Consider the following 14604-nt stretch of genomic DNA (forward strand, 5'->3'; position numbering starts at 1 on the left):
GTGGCTCATGCCTGTAATTCCAGCACTTTGTGAGGCCGATGCAGGCAGATCACCTGAGGTCAGGAGTTCCAGACCAACCTGGCCAATATGGTAAAGCCCCATCTCTACTAAAAATACAAAAATTGGCCCGGCACAGTGGCTCACGCCTGTAATCCCAGCACTTTGGGAGGCCTAGGCAGGCAGATCATGAGGTCAGGTGATCCAGACCATCCTGGCCAACACAGTGAAACCGTCTCTACTAAAAATACAAAAAACTAGCCGAGTGCAGTGGCGGGTGCCTGTAATCCCAGCTACTCTGGAGACTGAGGCAGGAGAATCGATTCAAACTGGGAGGGGTCCCGGTGCCAGGGACCTTACCCGTTACCCTGACCCAGAAACGACTGGGCCCCGCATTCCTGGAAAGGCCCCAGCGCACGGTCATCTTAGGTTTGAGGTTCGTTCAGAGTTTTGTTTCTCGGCACTGCAAGGCGGCGGACGGGAGGGAGTGAATGGGATCTTCTAAAAGGGATCTTAGAGTTTCACCCAGTTGGATGTGACACTTGCAGGTGTCCCAGACTGGTGGGAACCTTGACTGGAAGGCTACGGTTAAGGATGAACTTTCTACCGTCCAGACTGTCCCCTGCAGAGCAGCTGCTGCCAGACAGCGGGAGCTTCCGCTTTGTGCACAGGACGAGGCAGGGAGCCCGCAGCAGCCACAGGGGGCAGGAATGACTGCGCGGGAACCTCCTTTCTTCTCCCTGAATCCCAGCCCTGGCATCTCACCATGGGGCACAGTGATGGTCCAGGGCTGGGCCCGGCACTCTAGCAGAATCTTTCAGAGTATCCCATCCCTCTGGCCAGTGGCCCAAGTGACTGAACCAGAATGCTTCCTTCGGGGTTTTGAAATTGGAACTGGAGAGAGGAGCTCCCTATGGGGAGGTAAATGGGAGCTGGGGCCACCTGTAGTGACATTTCCTGAGTTCATGGAGTAGGCGAGTCTCAGAGAGAAAAGCTGACTCAGAAAAAGGGAGTGGTAGCCAGGTGTGGTGGCCCACACATGCAATCCCAGCTACTCAGCTCAGGAGGCTGAGACCCAATGATCACTTTAGGTCAGGAGTTTGAGATCACCGTGGACGACATAGGGAGACCCTGTTTCTCTCTCTTTTTTTTTTTTTTTTTAAGACAGAGTCTGGCTCGGTTGCCTGGGCTGGAGCGCAGTGGCATTATCTTGGCTCACTGCAACATCTGCCTCCTGGGCTCAAGTGATCCTGCCACCTCAGTCTCTTGAGTAGCTGGGAATACAGGCATGCGCCACCATGCCTGGCTAATTTTTGTGTTTTTTGTAGAGACAGGGTTTCGCCATGTTGCCCAGGCTGGTCTTGACATCCTGGGCTCATGTGATCAGCCCACCTTGGCCTCCCAAAGGGCTGGGATTGTAGGCATGAGCCGCCGTGGCGGGCCCAAGGTTTTGTTTTTGTTTTTGTTTTATTAGTGGGTTATGGTGGTGTGCACCTGTAGTCCCAGGTACTCCAGAGGCTGTAGGGGAATGACTGCTGGAGCACAGGACTTGGAGATTGCAGTAAGCCATGATCATGCCACTGCACTCCAGGCTGGGTGACACAGCAAGATCCCAGGTCAAGAAAGAGATAGAGGCTGGGCACGGTGGCTCATGCCTGTGGTCCCAGCACTTTGGGAGGCCGAGGCGGGCAGATCACGAGGTCAGGAGATCGAGACCATCCTACGTAACACAGTGAAACCCCGTCTCTACTAAAAATACAAAAAATTGGCCGGACATGGTGGCGGGTGCCTATAGTCCCGGCCTTTGTGGCAATGGAGCAGCTCTCCCTGGAAGATTGATGCTGACGGAGGTGAAGCTCTCCTACCCACCTGCCCTCTGGGGAGACTCTGGGCATGGGGCTGAGCCCCAATCCCAGCTGTCCTGTCTTCCCTGCCCACTGCTGTTGGCTGTGACCTCTGCCAAGACTGGCCCAGGCTGGCAGTGTGGCAGACCCATGTGGAGGCCGCCCTGGGTACTGAGCTCTTCCTGGAGGCCCATGAGCTCATTCTCTAGCCTCAGAACCACAGTGAGGCTCGGCGGGACCCCCAGCTGGCCCAGAAGCAGGTGCAGTTGCTGCAGGAGTGGCTCTGCTGAGTGGGTGTAGCCCACTCCAATGCACCCTGCTGTCTGCAATAAACACACTGCATACTCTTCGCTTGTCTCCAGGCTTACTCTGTCACTGGAAGTGGGGTCAGTCCAGTTTCTGAGCCTAGACATATTAGATCACACAGCATAGAGTGAGTGGCACTCAGTCCCCCATGTGGGGCTCTAGTTACTTTCCTGGGCCACCAGGTGCACAGTCTGGCCACTGCAGCCCCAACCCAGGCCAGAAAGTTTCCAGGCTCCTCTGCATGGCACACACTGGAGGATTAATTAGTACAGGAAGGGTATAACCACCATTTTTGGGGTATGGGCCCGATAACTTACTTAGCTGACATTACTGTGGGGTGATAGGATGTGGTGTATTAGGTAGCACGGAGAATTTTGGATTCTCACGGGTAGGTTCAATTCCTGTAACTCGAGAAATAAGAGGGTTTAAATCTCTGTAATTTATTCTATCAAAGTAACTCTTTTTTTTTTTTTTGAGATGGAGTCTCGCTGTGTCGCCCAGGCTGGAGTGCAGTGGCGAGATCTCGGCTCACTGCAAGCTCCGCCTCCCGGGTTCATGCCATTCTCCTGCCTCAGCCTCCGAGTAGCTGGGACTACAGGTGCCCGCCACCACGCCCGGCTAGTTTTTTGTGTTTTTAGTAGAGACGGGATTTCACCATGTTAGCCAGGATGGTCTCGATCTCCTGACCTCGTGAACCACCCGCCTCGGCCTCCCAAAGTGCTGGGATTACATGGGTGAGCCACCGCGCCCGGCCTTCAAAGTAACTCTTTTGTGGGACATATTTCTTATGTTTGGGGTGGGATGCTGGAGGTTAGGACTGGCATGGAGAAATGTCATATGAAAGTACTAGTGTGAGTGGTAGAAAATTTTTTCATAGGAGATGTATGAGCTGATCATAATGGGATCGGGAGTATGATGTTCCAATTCATTAAAAAAGACTTGTTAAAATGAGAGTTCGAGTGACAAAATTTGTGGTATAGAGTTCTGGCATATATATATTATGCAGTGCTCCTAGGAAGACAATAGTGGTTAGGGTGTTTATTATTTATTGTTTATTTATTTTTTGCCCTAGGGCGAATGTGGCTTTTATTTCCTCTCTTAGGGAAGGAGGGGAGGGGAGCTTTCCCAGGCACATCAACCTAAGGAAGGGGTGGTTGGGCCCCCAGCAGCGAGGGGCTGGAAGAGCTGATCATTTGGAAGGGTTTGTTCTTGTCCATTTCCTGGCCTTCAGCTGCAGGGTATGCTGGCAGGGGTCACTCCCCTTGGGGCAGCAGCTCCTGCATCAGCAGAGGCAAGGAGCTACCTGCTGGTGTTCACAAAGAGGAGGGGGCAGGTGCCCTGAGTGAGGGAGAGAGGGCTGGGGTGGCCAACCCCAGGCCAACGCTTGCCCAGTATGATCACTTTCATAAGGTCTGGCTGGTGGGACTCCTCCGGGAAGGGCCTGAGGGGTCCCTTGGCAGTGCTCCACACAATGGCTGGTTTTTTTTTTTTTTTTTTTTTTTTTTTGAGACGGAGTCTCGCTCTGTCGCCCAGGCTGGAGTGCAGTGGCTGGATCTCAGCTCACTGCAAGCTCCGCCTCCCGGGTTTACGCCATTCTCCTGCCTCAGCCTCCTGAGTAGCTGGGACTACAGGCGCCCGCCACCTCGCCAGGCTAGTTTTTTGTATTTTTTAGTAGAGACGGGGTTTCACCGGGTTAGCCAGGATGGTCTCGACCCCTGACCTCGTGATCCGCCCGTCTCGGCTCCCCAAAGTGCTGGGATTACGGGCTTGAGCCACCGCGCCCGGCCGGCTGGTGCTTTAAATGTCCATCTGAAACTGTGCTTCTTCACCGCCCACCCCTCTTATCTTCTGGACTACTGCGCAGGTGGCCCTGGTTGGCTTCCGTGGAGGGGGATCATCACTGGCAGAGCTGATGACCCCGGAAACAGCGGGCTGATCCCTCGGGGGTGTTTTGGTCACGGGTCAGTTTCGACACTCCATCAGGAATTTCCGGTGTTAGATGACCCTGGTACCTCCTGGAGTGGTGCTGAAGAGCATGCCGCTGGGGGCCAGTCATGCTGTATTCCCCGGACGGGCCGGAGCTGCATGCCTTTTCCGAGCACCACCTGGCAAGTGGCGGGGGTGGCCCGGCTTGGGGTCTGGCTGCAGCTGCTTGCCGCAGACATGGTCTCCTGTGCACTGCACCCAGAAACCTCTCGCGGCCCTCCGGGCATTTATTATAATGATATTTATATACTGTGCTGTAGGCAAATGGGCCTGCAGCATATTTGACATTAAAGCTCGAGACTAATTCTGATTCCCCCTCTGTTAGGTCGAAAGAGGCTCAGTTGGTTTCTGCTAGTATGGAAATAAATCATATTACGGCCGGAGCTCATGATGGTAGGAGCAGCCAGAGAAATTCTTGTGTTACAATGAGTATATACAAATTAAATGAACCACTTATTAATAGGACTGCTAGGAGGATAATAGCTAGAGTGACTTCATATGAGATTGCTTGGGCCACTGTGCGTAGTGCACCTATTAATGCATATTTCCAATTAGATGCTCATCCGGATCACAGGATAGAGTAGACAGCTAGGCTTGATGTGGCTAATATAAACAGGAGACCTATGTTAACATTAACTAGAGAGTGGGGTATGGGCAGAGGGATTCATGTGAGGAGGGCAATACATAGGGCTAGAGTTGGAACAATAATGTATGGGGGTGTATTTTTATACATTATTGTACATTATACAACAATATGTTAAAAGTTTTATTGCATCTGTGACTTTTATTGCCGCGTGCCCCCTGACTTCCTGGTGGTGGTGTCCCCACTACTCCCGAAGCTCCTGGGCTCCTGTGTCTCTTTCTCCCAATTCCTTTTCAGTCTAGTTCAGGCTCCATTCACCTGTGGATACTCCCAGTCTCTACTTCTAGAATCTTCCAGGGATCATTCTCGTTGCCTCTTCCTCATTCTGGACCCTGCAAAGCCCCTTTCGTCAGGTTCTGCAATGCAAGTCCAGCCATGGGAATTCCCAGACATAATCCCTTCTCAGACAGGGTGTCTGTGAGGTGGTGCCACAGGGCACAGGCACACGTGGAAGAGGGAGAGAGTAGGGTCACAGCTGCCACACCTTTGCCACAGGTCTCTCCCCAGTGTACTCCTGGGCCTCCTTAGAATCCTTGCTGCCGTAAGAATTGGAGGCTTCCTGGCCTTATGACAACACAAAGGGGAACAAGAAGTTTCCCTGGGAAACACAGGGTCCTGGGCCCATATTGGAGAGGGCACAGGGCCAGGGACTCTGGCCAGACATAGGCCCAGGTCTGTGGCTGGCCAGCTGCGGCTGTGGGGCCCTGCATGTGTCTCAACATGGCCCTGGAGCTCTACATGGACCTGCTGTCAGCACCCTGCCGTGCCGTCTACATCTTCTCAAAGAAGCATGACATCCGGTTCAACTTTCAGTTTGTGGATCTGCTGAAAGGTTAGCTCCCAGTGCTACCCGGCAGGCCTGGTCCTGGGGGAGGCAGGGCACACACATTGGGCTTGTTTTTTTCTTTTTCTTTTTCTTTTTTTTTTTTTTTTGAGACAGAGTCTGGCTCTGTCACCCAGGCTGTAGTGCAGTGGCACAATCTCGGCTCACCGCAAGCTCCACCTCCCAGGTTCATGCCATTCTCCTGCCTCAGCAGGAGGCATTTGTGTCTCTGGGAGTCTCAGTTCTCTCTCCCCTGGAGTCCCACAGCCTCAGACCTTCCCTGCCCCTCCCAGGCCACCACCACAGCAAAGAATACATTGACATCAACCCCCTCAGGAAGCTGCCCAGCCTCAAAGATGGGAAATTTATCTTAAGTGAAAGGTAAGTCTTCCCCAGCCAGGGCCCTTGCACCATCTGTCTCTGCTCCTCCTGGGAGACACAGTGCGCGCATTTGTCTATTTCACCATGGAAAACCTCACACATACACTAAAGGAGAGTGAATACTAACTAATGAGGAGCATGAGGAACCCCACAAACCCATTGTCCAGCTCCGACTGTTGCCAACTTGGGGTCCATTTTACATCATTTCTGTTCCCCTGCTTTCCAGATACCCCATCATTCCAGTCATAAATGTTTAGGGGCCAGCACACACCTGCAATCCCAGCACTTTGGGAGACTGAAGCGGGTGGATGGCCGGAGCTCAGGAGTTCAAGACCAGCCTAGCCTGGACAACATGCCGAAACCCCCATCTCTACAACAAATATAAAAATTCGCCAGCATGGTGGCCCACACCTGTAGTCCCAGCTGCTCAGGAGGCTGAGGTGAAAAGACTGCTTGAGCCCGGGAGGCAGAGGTTGCAGTGAGCCAAGATTGAGCCATTGTACTTCAGCCTGGGCAACAGGGCGAGACCCCATCTCAAAAATAAAAACAAGTAAGTAAATAAATCAATCAAATGTTTAGGAACATACCTCTCAGAGATAAGAGTTCTTTAAAAAAAAAAAAAAAAAAAAAGCAACAGGCTGGGCAAGGTGGCTCATGTCTATAATCCCAGCACTTTGAGAGGCTGACACGGGAGGATTGCTTGAGGCCAGGAGTTCATGACTGCAGTGAACTCTGATTGCACCACTGCACTCCAGCCTGGGCTAGGATAGAGGGTAGGAACACTACATTACCATTAAGATACCTCATAAAATTAACAATAAGTCCTGGATTTTATCTAATGTCTGGTTCCTGTTCAAATCTCCCTGATTATCTCGTAAATATTTTCTTGGCAGTTTGTTTGGATCAGGATCCAGACAAGTTCTGAATCTTGCAGCCAGTTGCTGTCTCTCCCGCCACTCTCTAATCGGTAGCTCTCTCCATGCCCTAACTTTTTTACCTTGGCAAGGTTGCTGTTGATGATAACAAAGGAGCACTTGTCCTGTGGAGGTTCCCACACCAGCCATCAATCAGCAAGGCCTAGGATACCCCTCCGAAGCATGTCTCCCCTCCGTCCCCTTCCCTCTGTCCCCATGACCTCCACCATTCCCGGACACCACAACCTTCCTGATAGTTGCTGGCCCCACTGTTGTCCATTCTGCCCCCTCGGGCTCACCCTCCATCCAGCACCAGAGAGATGGATCCTTTCATGCCCTGGCTCATATAACACTTAATCTTATGGATTAAGTCCATAACCTCCCTGCATCTCCTGGGGCTACCCTCTGTGGCCTCCACAGTGTCTCTTGCTGCCTCGCCACTCCCCAGCGACCCCCACCCTCCTTCCAGTTGCACCCACCTACTCTCCGTTCTTCAGATTCACCTTGCTGCCCTTACCCTGGTATTTCAGCATGTGTTTTTCTTTGTTGGTTTTTTGAGACGGAGTCTTGCTTTGTGGCCCAGGCTGGAGTGTAGTGGCACAATCTTGGCTCACTACAACCTCTGCCTCTCAGGTTCAAGCAACTTCTGTGCCTCAGCCTTCCAAGTAGCTGGGATTACAGGTGTGTGTCACCACACCCAGCTAATTTTTGTATTTCATTTTAGTAGAGACAGGGTTTCACCATGTTGGCCATGGTCTCCAACTCCTGGCCTCAAGGGATCTGCCCACCTTGGCCTCCCAAAGTGCCAAGATTACATGTGTGAGCCATCGTGCCCGGACTGTTTTTGTTTTTCAAAAAGGACTTGCTCCTTCACCCAAGCTGGAGTGCAGTGGTGTGATCTTGGCTCACTGCAGCCTCAGATTCTTGGACTCAAGCGATCCACCCGCCTCAGCATCCTGATTTGACATGTGTTGTTCCCCTTGCTGGCCTACTCTTTGTTATACTACCAGCCCCCAACTCCTACTCACCCTGCAGGGCTCCTTCCCTGCCCTTACTGACTGTCAGACAGACAGCCCTGGTGAAGGCCTTTCCCAGGGCCATTTGGGCTTCTCCTTGCTCTGGAAGCCCCAGCAGTTGGGCCCAGTCCACACCAGGGTAGTTGACGCAGTGCACTCAGGAAGGCAAGGGCAGTGCCCCTGACCGGCCCTTTCTGCAGTGTGGCCATCCTCTACTACCTGTGCCGCAAGTACAGCGCTCCATTACACTGGTACCCGCCAGACCTGCACACACGTGCCCGTGTGGAGGAGTTCATGGCTTGGCAACACACAGCCTTTCAGCTGCCCATGAAGAAGATAGTCTGGCTCAAGGTGAGCAGGATCACTTCCGGGGCCTGGGGACAAGGGCACAAGGGAGTCAGGGAGGCTGGTGGCCAGTTCTGGCCCTGTTGATTGCCGGTGAACTCTAGTAAGTAAGTCTCCCTCCCTCTCTGGGCCTCATTTCCTCAGCTCCTTCTCCTGCCTGCCTTACAGAGCTGTCAGGGGTGTGAACTGAAACAATGGGCATGAAAGAGTCTTATTAGGGTGAGGGGAAGGGCATACAGGAGCGGCTGATATGACTCACCCAGGACAGCATTCGAGGCATTTCATTCCGAACTAGAGAATCTCAGCGTCAAAAGGCCCACAGAAGGCCGGGCGCAGTGGCTCACAACTGTAATCCCAGGACTTTGGGAGGCTGAGGCAGGCGGATCACTGGAGGTCAGGAGTTCAAGACCTACCTGGCCAACATTGTGAAACACTGTCTCTACTAAAAATACAAAATTATTCACTGTGTGTGGTGATGGGCACCTGTAATCCCAGCTACTCAGGAGGCTGAGGCAGGAGAATAGTTTGAACCCAGGAGGTGAAGTTGGCAGTGAGCCAAGATTGTGCCATTGCACTCCAGCCTGGGCAACAGAGTGAGATTCCATCTCTAAAAAAAATGAAAGAGAGAAAGAAAAAAGAGAAAAGGCCTATAGAAAATTGGAAGATGACAAATAACCAGTACATGTGTTCCTACTTCGAATTCTATGCCTGTGATAGGCATCACTAAACAATCACAGGATTTACACCTGCTGAGCTCCCCAAATCCTTGTGAACACATGGTTCCCAGCAACTTCCACCAATCAGAACTGCTACAAGAGGTGAAACTACTTTATGTCCTGGGAACTGTCCAATATCTATCCAGCAGGCAAGAGTACAGAGACCAGGCAGGGCAGGTGGCCCTGGAGTGCAGCCTCCTCTTCCCTCCTCTTCCCAACCCTGGCCAGTTGCTGATCCCAAAGATAACAGGGGAGGAAGTTTCAGCTGAGAAGATGGAGCATGCAGTGGAAGAGGTGAAGAACAGCCTGCGGCTCTTCGAGGAGTATTTTCTGCAGGATAAGATGTTCCTCACCGGGGACCAAATCTCACTGGCTGACTTGGTGGCCGTGGTGGAGATGATGCAGGTGTGGGTTGGGGTGGAGGAGGGTTAGACCTTGGGCAGAGGTGGGACTCCTCTGTGACCAGTGGGGCCATCACTTGAGGATAGGCTGGAGAGGCGGGAAAGGCAGGTAGAGCTGCCATGGGGGCTGTGGGAGCCAGGTCTGGGGGCCTGGACTCAATCTGGGGGCAACAGGAAGCACAGAATGTTATCAATCAGGGAGGATCACAGTTCTCCACATTTGACAAAGATTCTTCGGTGTGGGAGGAGCTGGAGGGTGAGCCTGGGATAGAGAAGAACACTGCATTTCCTGGTCAATCCACCAGCATCCCAGATACCGCCTCCTCTTGCTGGACTCGCCAGGAAATGTTCATTGGTGCCGTGGGGGTCCTTCTGGCCCTGCCTCGTTCCCAGAGCTCCAGACAGACAGCTATGGAGGACAGCTCTCCTGGCTGGGTCTGAGGGGCATCCACTGTGCATTTGGAGGCACACCTGAGTATGGGGCATTTATGTGGCCTCTCCATGCAGGGGAGGGTGACCAGTTCTGCCTCTCAAGACACTGGCCAGGGTCTAAACTGGCCATCCTGAACACCAGCTAGGGCACTGCACACTGACCGAAGAGACTAATTTTCATATCAGCCAGAGCTATGCCCAGGAGGAGGCACCTGGGATCCTGATGGCTTGGCCAGGAAATGCAGTGTTCCTTTCCTCATCCCAGAGATCTCTGGCTCATATGAAAATTAGTCTCTTTGGTCTGTTTGCAGTGCAGACCAGCACCAGGAAAAATCATTCTGGCCTGCCCCGAGGGCTCAGACATATGCTTTGCCCCCACCCCTTACATTTCACCCACCACCCACCCCTTCTTGGGCTTCCCAAAGACCTTGGGTGCAAAGCCAAAGTCCAGGGTAGACTGTCTTAGTGAACCAGCCAAACTGCAGGGTAGACTGTCTTAGTGAGCCAGCCAAACTGCAGGGTAGACTGCTTGCCAGGTCTCCCATTCTAGCCCCTGAGCCTGATCACAGTGGGAGGTTAAACATGGGGAAAAAAACCTGAGTTCTCTCCCTCATCCACACATACACCCCTGGGATAAGGGGTTTCCTTGGAAGAAGGTAGGATTCATGCAAAGTCACCATCTGGAGAAGTGGGAGCTGCCTGGGCCAGGAGCCCTCTCAGCATGGTCCAGAAGGCTTAGAGCAAGAAGATCAGTGACTAAGGACCCTGAGGGATTCTGCATCCTCCATCCCCAACTACATCTAGTACATAGTCTGTAACCCAAAGCTCAGGCCTTGGGGGTCAGCAGCCTAATTCTTTGCAGAGGCGGATGTTGCTGGGGGAATGGGGGCCTGAGGCTATGGGAGAGGACCGAGGTGGGGCTGGTCCCCAGGCTGACCACATCTTCCTCTTTGTCTATCCACAGCCCATGGCAGCCAACTACAATGTCTTCCTCAACAGCTCCAAGCTAGCCGAGTGGCGCATGCGGGTGGAGCTGAATATCGGCGCTGGCCTCTTTAAGGAGGCCCACGATCGACTAATGCAGTTGGCCAACTGGGATGTTTCAACATTGGATCCGATGGTCAAGGAGAATATTTCTGAGTTGCTGAATAAGAGCAAGTGACCCTAGGCCCAGCCCATCCTGCAGGGCCTGGCTGGCTTAGCAATCTGAGCCACCTTCCTCAAAGGAAATGCTAAAAAAAACACAAACACAAACAAAAAAACTGTTCTTTGCCTAATAAAGAACTGGAACAACCATCACAGCTGCTGAGCAACAGACAATTGGCGCATGCATAGGGTCTGATGTGGGAGTGGTTGGTGGTTCCAGATCCTTCCAGTGTCCAAAAAGAATTTTAAAAGTAAAGGGTTAATATGGTTACATTGTCAGTAATAATAGTTGGTGACTTCAATACCTCACTTTCAGTAATAGATAGAAAAACTACAGAAGATCATCAAGGAAATAGAGGACTTGAAAAGCCCTATAAACCAATCGCACACACTAGACATGAACAAAACGTTCTACCTGACAAGAGCAGAATAAGCATTCTTCTAAAAAGCACATGGAATATTCTCCAGTATAGAACATATAATTGGTCCTAAGTCTCAAATTTAAGAAGATTGAAATCATACAAAGTATGTTCTCTGGACATAATGGAATAAAGTTAGAAATCAAGATCAGAGGGAAAAGTGGAAAATTAACAAGCACATAGAAATTAAACAACACACTCTTAACCAATGGGTCAAAGAAGAAAGCCACAAGGGAAGTTAAAAAGTATCTTGAATGAATAAAAATGAAAACACAACATGCCCAAATTTATAGGATCCAGCAGAAGCAGTGCTAAGAGGAAAATTTATAGCTGTAAACACATAAGTTAAAGAAGAACAATCTTGAATCAATAACCTAACTTTATACCTTAAGGAACTAGAAAAATAAGAGCAAACTAAACCCAACACCAGTAGAAAACAGGAAACAATAAAGATTAGAATGGAGATAAATGAAACAGAAAATAGAAAAACAATAGAGAAAATCAATAAAACCAAAAATTGGATCTTTGCAAAGATCAACAAAATTGGCAAACCTTTACTTAGAATAGCCAAGTGAAAAAAATAAGGCTCAAATGATTCACCAAGAAAGAAAGTGCAGGCTGAGTGCAATAGCTCACACCTGTAATCCCAGCACTTCAGAAAGCAGAGGCAGAAGGATCACTTGAGGCCAGGAGATTGAGACCAGCCTGGGTAACACAGTGAGACTTTTTTCTAAAAGAAAAAAAAATTTTTTTTTAATTAGCTGGGTATGGTGGTGCATGCCTGTAGTCTTAGCTAATTGGGTGGCTGAGGTGGGAGGATCACTCGTCCAAGAGTTCAAGGTTACATTCTGGGCAACACAGAAAAACCTTATCTCAAAAAACAAACAAAAACAAAAACGAAAAAATGAAATGGAAACCAGAAAGAAAGAAAATGGAGACATCACATTGGTCATAGAGAAATACAAAGGTTTAGAAAGAAATACCATGAATAATTATATCTGAACAATTCAGACAACGTAGATGAAAAGGGAAAATTTTAGAAACACACAATCTACCAAAACTGACTTAAGGAGAAAGATAACATTTTAATAGACGTGTAACAAATAAAGAGATTAAAATATTAATTATTTATTTAAATTCCACAAAGAAAAGCCCAGGACCAGATGGCTTCCCTGGTGAATTCAACCAAAAGCTTGAAGAACTAACACCAAGCCTTCACAAACTCTTCCAAAAAATAGAACAGGAAGAAATATTTTTCAACTCATTCTATGAGGCTAGAATTACTCTGATACCAAAGAGAAAAAGACATTACAAGAAAATAAAGTTACAAAGCAATATCCTTATAAATATAGATGTAGAAATCCTCAGTAAAGTATTAGCAAATCAAATTAAGCAGCATATTAAAAGGATTATACACCTTGACCAGGTAGGATTTATCCCAGGAGTACAAATGCGGTTCAACATAGAAAAATCAATTGGCCGGGCGCAATGGCTCACGCCTGTAATCCCAGCACTTTGGGAGGCCGAGACGGGCAGATCACGAGGTCAGGAGATCGAGACCATCCTGGCTAACATGGTGAAACCCCGTCTCTACTAAAAATACAAAAAAAAAATTAGCTGGGCGTGGTGGCTGGCGCCTGTAGTCCCAGCTACTGGGGAGGCTGAGGCAGGAGAATAGCCTGAACCCGGGAGGTGGAGCTTGCAGTGAGCTGAGATGGCGCCACTGCACTCCAGCCTGGGCGACAGAGCAAGACTCTGTCTCAAAAAAAAAAAAAAAAAAAAAAAAAAAAAAAGCTTTTCTTGAGGGACTGTGCTAGGCTCTACAGCCACAAACATCATGGAGGAAGCTGTCTGCCCATTAGAAGCCCAGAGCCTAGAGCAAATCCTCACTCTCATTGGAGCTAGATGGGAACACAAAACTATCTGATAACTAAGATGCAATTTTACATCTCTTACCTTGTTTAATCCTCACAACCACCCTGGTGAGTAGCATTATTATCCCCATTTTGTAGATGAAGAAAAAAATTCTTCAAGGGGAGGGAATCCTCAGAGTAGCATATGAATGAGAGGCAGAACCGGAGTCAGGACCTATATCTTGTCTTTTCCTCCCTAAAACTAGAGAAGTACCCACAACCAGGCAATGTTTTTGGTGCAGAGGAAGCAGTAGTGAACAAAATAGACAAAAATCTCTACCTTTAGTGCTCACATTATTGTGGAGAAAGACAAACAATAAGCACAGTAGAGAAGTAAAAATTAGAATGTTTTGCTACAAAGTCCATACAATTATTATTCAGCCATAGGAAGGGATGAAGTACTTTGATATGCTACAACATGGAATGAACCTTGACAACATTATGCTAAATGAAAGAAGCCAGTCATAAAAGGCCACATATTTCATTATTCCATTTGAATGAAATCTCCAGAATAGGCAGATACTTCCTGTCCACAGAGGTAGAAAGTAGATGAATGGTAACCAGGGGCTAGGGGAAGAGGGAAAATGGGGAGTCACTCTTTATTGGGTACAGAGTTTCTTTTTGGGGTGATGAAAATGATCTAGAATTAGATAACTGTGATGGTGACAAAACTTGTTAATATACTAAAAACCACTGAATTGGTTTTAAACCAATTGAATTTGAAAGTATACTTTGAAAGGGTGGATATTATGGTATAGGAATTATATATCATAATGAAAATAAGATTACATTGTTCAAAAGCATATGGAAGCAGCTACAAAAATATGAAACATAAATTGTGACTCTTTATATAAAAGTGTAGAAATTGAACATTTATCTCGAGATATAAAACAAAAACGAAGAAAGCTAAAAGCCCTTCCATTTGGCCATCTTGGAGTAAGACCTACCGCAGTCCAGCGCCTTTTACTCAGCCCCACAGCCTAGCCTATTCTTTGGATGAAACCCTGAAGCTTCCACTCCTGTTTGAGTGTTGGGTGTAAAGTTATGAGTGACCATATTGGGGGAAGGGAGGAAAACTCCCCATAAAAGTATATCCTGGGAGCCTGAGGAGAGACTTTGACCCAGGTATCAGAATGTGATATGCATTCTTGTCCCTATCTCCTTGTCCACATATACAGCTTGGAAGATGGCCATGTATTGTATCATGTGATTTCCAACCAATGAGCTGATTGGCTTCTTCAACAAGAGCCCAGGTAGAGATTGGTGTCTAGAAGAGCCCATCAGATTCTAGAGAACCAGGTCTTTGGCAGTGGAAACTCCCC

General features: G+C 49.2%; 1 protein-coding gene and 1 pseudogene across 1 annotated transcript; one reads left to right on the forward strand and one right to left on the reverse strand.

Annotated features, from left to right (window-relative positions):
- Positions 1–3944: 3944 nt before the first annotated feature.
- Positions 3945–4439, reverse strand: LOC102141047 (eukaryotic translation initiation factor 4E-binding protein 1 pseudogene; annotated as a pseudogene).
- A 941-nt stretch (positions 4440–5380) lies between these two features.
- On the forward strand, positions 5381–11103 carry LOC102140658 (glutathione S-transferase theta-4). Its single transcript, XM_005595379.5, has 5 exons — positions 5381–5608; positions 5893–5980; positions 8111–8261; positions 9200–9376; positions 10769–11103. Exons 1-5 carry the CDS (start codon positions 5485–5487, stop codon positions 10964–10966), a joined length of 738 nt encoding a protein of 245 aa, XP_005595436.3. The 5' UTR covers positions 5381–5484; the 3' UTR covers positions 10967–11103.
- Positions 11104–14604: the final 3501 nt, after the last annotated feature.

This window comes from Macaca fascicularis, chromosome 10, assembly GCF_037993035.2.
Source record: "Macaca fascicularis isolate 582-1 chromosome 10, T2T-MFA8v1.1".
NCBI lineage: Eukaryota > Metazoa > Chordata > Mammalia > Primates > Cercopithecidae > Macaca > Macaca fascicularis.

What these genes read in the sequence shown, in the direction of transcription:
- LOC102140658 (XM_005595379.5), top strand. Translation starts at nt 5,485, where the DNA reads ATGTGTCTCAACATGGCCCTGGAGCTCTACATGGACCTGCTGTCAGCA. An exon ending in GTTTGTGGATCTGCTGAAAG is followed by an intron (nt 5,609 to 5,892) that starts GTTAGCTCCCAG and finishes TGCCCCTCCCAG; the next exon opens with GCCACCACCACAGCAAAGAA. An exon ending in CCGTGGTGGAGATGATGCAG is followed by an intron (nt 9,377 to 10,768) that starts GTGTGGGTTGGG and finishes GTCTATCCACAG; the next exon opens with CCCATGGCAGCCAACTACAA.